This window comes from Fukomys damarensis, unplaced genomic scaffold (assembly GCF_012274545.1).
Source record: "Fukomys damarensis isolate Sample0158 unplaced genomic scaffold, DMR_v1.0_HiC HiC_scaffold_39, whole genome shotgun sequence".
Lineage (NCBI taxonomy): Eukaryota > Metazoa > Chordata > Mammalia > Rodentia > Bathyergidae > Fukomys > Fukomys damarensis.
In genome coordinates, this window is record NW_022900951.1 from 60,336,289 (window position 1) to 60,342,076 (window position 5,788).

The 5,788-nt window shown below is 46.2% G+C and overlaps 1 protein-coding gene across 1 annotated transcript in view; it reads left to right on the plus strand.

The window, feature by feature from the left end:
• Magee1 (MAGE family member E1) overlaps window positions 1–5,182 on the plus strand; it is a 9,511-nt gene extending 4,329 nt beyond the window's left edge. The window contains exons 2-3 of the mRNA XM_010639041.3: window positions 1,844–1,921; window positions 2,030–5,182. Of these exons, the coding sequence (XP_010637343.2) occupies window positions 1,844–1,921; window positions 2,030–4,656 (2,705 nt within the window). The 3' untranslated portion in view covers window positions 4,657–5,182. The remainder of the gene's footprint in view (window positions 1–1,843; window positions 1,922–2,029) is intronic.
• The last annotated feature ends 606 nt before the right edge of the window (window positions 5,183–5,788 follow it).

Genomic DNA, 5,788 nt, shown 5'->3' on the forward strand with positions numbered 1-5,788 from the left:
TTTTGTTTCTGAGACTTTTCAAGACTTTGTTGCCTTGGTAGATTTCCGGAGCTGTCTTGGTAGCTTTTGATACCTTCATTTGGTATTATCAAAATTTCTAGTTGCTTTTTTGCAGGCCTGTTGAGAGCAACTACATATTATAAAAAACAGAACTTCAATATAATCATAATAACTTACTGGTATTGCATTTTCAGTACCATAACTTAAAAAAACTTATTCTTTAACATACATAAAATGTTTAGCTGCTATATTAGAAAAAATTATATAATGAAAATGATTTTAGCATGATCTTTGCACATATAGCTTATTATTTTCTTAGGTTCTATTTCTGGAAGTAAATGTGCTAGTTTTAAGATTTGAACAACTTCAGCAACTTTGGAAATCACTGTATCCTAGGTTAGGAATAGTTATTTCTGAGACTTGGAAATAACTTATAGTTTCAGGTTTCCCCTTCTGAATAAGTCCTCAAGCATAATATCTGCATCAGACTTCCCATAACTGGAAATGCACACATGGCATAAGTAGGGCTGCTTCTCCATTTGCTGACAGAAATGCTGGCATTTGTGGCTGTTGCCAGTTATTTTCCTTCTCCAAAGAAGTATAAAGAAATTCTACTCTCAGATTTTTGCGGCAACATTAAGAAACATCACATATTGCCAAGTTTGCAGCAAAGTACAAGCATATCAATAGTCAGTAGTGATAATCTCTCGTTTCTCTCTTCCCCTCCCACCTCCCTCCTCTTTCCTTCTCCACTGCCTCCTCTCCTCTCTCTCCCGCTCCCTCCCCCGTCCTTCTCTACTTTTGAAAACAACCTTTGAATGCCACTGTTCCCAACTCACTGCTACTGTGCTGCTTTCAATTGGAATGTTTTTCCATCTTTGTCCTTTTGGTAAATATCTACCACTGATCATTTCAAGAAGTCTTTTATGAAATCTTTTCCTGATGTACAGGTGGAACTGACCCTGCTCTCTACTTTATGCTGTACAAACTTCTAGAAAACGTTGCTTCACTTTATTTTGTCTGAGTTCCACTTTTACATCACCAGTTCCTTGAGGACAAGGAAATGAATCCTATAAATTTTGGACATATCAGTGCTTATTGAATGAATGAATTAAAGGGTCAGGATTGGATCTGCTCCAAAGTGCAGCAGAGTAAAACGGAGAAGTTAGCAATCATCTACACTCAGTATCTCAATTGATCTTCACACACGGCCTATTAAAAAGGCAGGTGAGTGGAGAGTGAGAGGATTAAACAAACCTTGGAGTTTTACTGGCTTTCCCAAGGTAAGCTGCAATCCTCTGCGCTGGTAAGAGTTGGGCCCGGGAATAGTGAGATTTTTAAAGCTTATTCCAGGTTTTCTGCCTAGGACTAAATCCCAGGCCCTCACGCACTCTAAAGAAGAGTCCTTCCCAGTTCACATTAGGAAAGGAGTTATTAGAAACCTGTTAGAAAATGACAGCAGATAGGGACAGATGTGAGGGTTGTGCTGTTCTAGAGACCACGCACATTTTCTTTGAAACAGTTTTGGGGAAAGAGCAAATATCAAGATACTAGCTACCAATTTTGAGAAGCTGTGAAGTGCCTGGCGCTCTGTGTAGAAGCCTTCTGATCATACTGTAACTCAGAAGTAGTTATTCCCTCCGTTTTTATTCCCTACCTATCTGCTCCACTCTCCATGATGTACCTTACCAAAGCCCCCCTCCTTCCAGTTTGTTCCTTGCTTTGGTGCAGAATCACCACATCCACTTTCTTAAACCCAGGGGAGGGGCTGGGCTGGGCGGGGTCTCCTTGTCGCAGCGCCCGACTGCGCCTGCGCGGACTGCGGCAGAAGGAGGGGTGTGAGAAGCTGAGTATACTGAGACTAGCGTTCGCTGTTGGCCAGCACCTTCCTTCTTTCGCATCATCTCTGATTTCAGCTTCAGTAAGTTGCTTGGGAGTTTGGCTGTGGCAGCAGCAGCAGCGGCGGCGTTACTGCTAAGGGCAGTTTTGTGCCGAGGCACCTTCCTAACGCCTGTCCTCTTTCTACTAGATCGCGGGCCAGTCGGTGTCTGCTCCCACACGCCGGTCGACAGGACCTTGTCGCTGGTAAGCCAGAACTCGCGCCGTCGCAGCAGTGCAAAGGCCACTGCACACAACAGCAGCATCCGGGGTGAAATGCAGGCCCCTAACGCCCCCGGCCTCCCCGCTGCTATGCCAGGCCCAGACGTCCCCGAGGGTCCCAGCGATCCCCAGATCCTCCAGGGCCTCTGCGCTCCTGAGGGCCCAGGCACCTCTGTGCCATCTACCCCTGGTGAGGGCGCAAGCACCTCTGTGCCGCCCGCTGCCTCTGAGGGCTCAAGCTCCTCCGGACCTCCTACAGTCTCTGAGGGGCCAAACATCGACCTGTCGATCGCTGCCTCTGAGCGCCCAAACAGCCCTTTGCCGCCCACTGCCTCTGAAGGCTCAAGCACCTCCGAGCATCCCTCTGTCGCTGAGGGGCTGCACACCACTGAGTTGCCCCTCTTCAACGAGGGCCCGAGCTCTTCTGTGCCGCCCACCTCTGGTGAGGGACTGAGCACCTACTTGTCACTCACCTCCGGTGAGGGCTCGAGCACCTCCGTGCCGCCTATCGCCGCCTCTGAGGGACTCAGCATCTCCGTGTCGCCCACTTCCGGAGAGGAACTCAATACTCTCCTGTCGCCCACTGTCTCTGAGGGGTCAGGCATCAAAGTGCCACCCTTCTCCGGGGAAGGCCTCAGCACCTCTGCGCCGCCCACTCCCGGTGAGAGCCGGAGCACCTCGGTGCTGCCGCCTTCCGATGAAGGCCGGAGCATCTTCACTCCGCCTACTCCCGGTGAGGGCCCAAGCACCTCTGTGGCGCTCACAGCCTTTGAGAAACCAATCGCCTCTGTGCTGCTCCCTTCTGGCAACAGCTCCTGCGTCTTGGGGCTGCCCACCTCCGGGGAGGGCCCAAGCACCTCTCGGATGTCCAGTGCTACTGAGGGCTTTGGCACATCTGGGATGCACACTGCCTCTGAGAACCCTGGTGCACTGTTGAGCTCCAGGGCATCTGGGAGCCCGCACTCTTCCAAGTGCTCCCTTGCTTTGCCAAACCTTGGCGTCGCCAAGGCATCCGTGGACTCTGAGGGTCCCAAAGGTGCAGAAGGCCCCATAGAGTTCCAGGTCCTGAGAGACCATAAGAACTCTAACTCCATTACCATTATGGGTCTCGGCACTAGCCAGGTCGCCCTTACTCTGAAACCCCAGGACCCTATGGAACAGAATGTAGCTGAATTGCTGCAGTTTCTGCTGGTGAAGGATCAGAGCAAGTACCCTATACGGGAATCTGAAATGCGGCAACATATTGTTAAAGAATATCGCAATCAGTTTCCCGAGATCCTCAGGCGAGCAGCAGCCCACTTGGAATGTATTTTTAGGTTTGAACTGAGGGAACTCGACCCTGAGGAACGCACCTACATTCTGCTCAACAAACTGGGACCTGTGCCCTTTGAAGGGTTAGAAGACAGCCCAAATGGGCCCAAGATGGGCCTCCTGATGATGATCCTAGGAGAAATATTTCTGAATGGCAACCAAGCTAAGGAGGCTGAGATTTGGGAAATGCTCTGGAGGATGGGGGTGCAGCGAGAAAGGAGGCTTTCCATTTTTGGGAACCCAAAGAGACTTTTGTCTGTAGAGTTTGTGTGGCAGCGTTACTTGGACTACAGGCCAATAACTGACTGTACACCAGTGGAGTATGAGTTTTTCTGGGGCCCACGGTCCCACCTTGAAACCACCAAGATGAAGATTCTGAAGTTCATGGCCAAGATCTATAACAAAGATCCTATGGACTGGCCAGAGCAATACAATGAGGCTCTGGAGGAAGATGCTATCAGGGATGCTGCTGATGACTGGCAGGCTGTCCCTCACTTTAGAAGGCCCTTTTTTGAGGAAATTCCTGCAGACTTATTATCTCCTGATGCAGATGTTTCTGGCTATCCCTCAAAATACCCCCCACATTCATGGCCTGAGTCAAGAATGGAGGGCAAGTCAAGGAAGCTGGTGCAGTTATTTCTGCTTATGGATTCAACGAAATTGCCTATACCAAAGAAAGGAATTCTGTACTACATTGGCCGAGAGTGCAGCAAAGTGTTCCCTGACCTCCTGAATCGTGCCGCTCGCACTCTGAACCACGTGTATGGGACAGAACTAGTGGTACTTGATCCCAGGAATCACTCTTACACCCTGTACAACCGAAGGGAAATGGAAGATGCTGAAGAGATCGTAGATAGTCCAAATAGGCCAGGCAACAACTTTTTGATGCAGGTTCTAAGCTTCATCTTTATAATGGGCAATCATGCTAGGGAGTCTGCAGTTTGGGCATTTTTGCGAGGCTTAGGGGTTCAAACTGGAAGAAAGCATGTGATTACTTGTAGGTATTTGAGTCAGCGCTACATAGATAGTTTACGAGTTCCTGACAGCGATCCAGTCCAATATGAATTTGTTTGGGGCCCTAGAGCCCGCTTGGAAACCTCCAAGATGAAAGCTCTGCGATACGTGGCCAGAATCCAAAGAAAGGAACCACAGGACTGGCCAGAGCAGTACAGGGAGGCAATGGAGGAGGAGGCCAATAGAGCCCAGGCAGGGCACAGGCAAATCCTTATTCACAATGTCAGGTAGAGGAATTTATGGCAATCAGAGGCCTTGATAGGCTGGGTCCTAGAGCCCTGAGTCTTATGTTTTGGGGTGTGTGGGGGGTACATATTGTGTTTGATATTTGTGTTCCAGTTCCATTTATGTCTTTTCATATTTAGTTTTTGTTTGGTATTATGAAAAGTTTTAATTGTTTTAATATACTGTCTGGTAAGGTAAATGTGATTGACCACTTGCTGTCTCTGTTGTATTTTGGTATAAGAGTTTCAATAGTGTTGTAATATGCTTTGGGAATCTTTCCATCTCATTGCATTATCTGGAAAAGAATATATAGCATATAGCTATAAATATAGGCTTTTCCTTGAAAGCTTGAAAAAATTCACCAGTGTAGTGATCTAGCTTCACAGATGTTAAACAAACAAAAAATATAACAACTGAGAAAGGACTCTACGTTGTGGCTGGCCTCCCTTTCTGTCTGCTACTGTGTAAAGTATACCAATGTTTACCTGTATTTGCTTTGCTGTAACAAAATGTAATGAAAAATAAAGGTATAATAAATTAAACAATGCTTATTTACTAATTTATTCAATAAACATTTATTAAATTTTGGTGTGCTAACTTATTCAACAAACATTAAATTTCTATCATAAAATGAAGACAAGTGATACAGAATATATATATAGTTTCATGGGAATTAACAAGAGGCACACCTAACCTAACCTAATTCCTGGGGTATTCAGATTGGTCCTGAGAGAAAATGATGAGAGTAGGGGAAGAGGATTGGATTTTTATTACACTCATGAGTTAAAGCTGAACTCAATCTTCAGGAGCACTAGTAGAAAATAAAATTAAATATTTCATGGTGAAGGATGAGGGTTTTTTCATATCATAAATGGCCCCATTAATATATATGGGGCTCTCCGTAAGTTACACTGTGGCTTTTTAAAACTCTCAAAGTTTTTTACTCATTTTACATGCTCTTCATGATTTTCTGTATTATTTATTTTGTTTTGATTCAGGTAACCAACCTAATGGAGCCATCCATACCCAGAAAATCTGTTCTTGTTGGAGAGGTAAAAAGAGCCACAGTAAATCCACATGATAGTTCTTTGTTTTTGTTTTTTGAGACAGGGTCTCACTATGTGGTTGAGACTGCTCT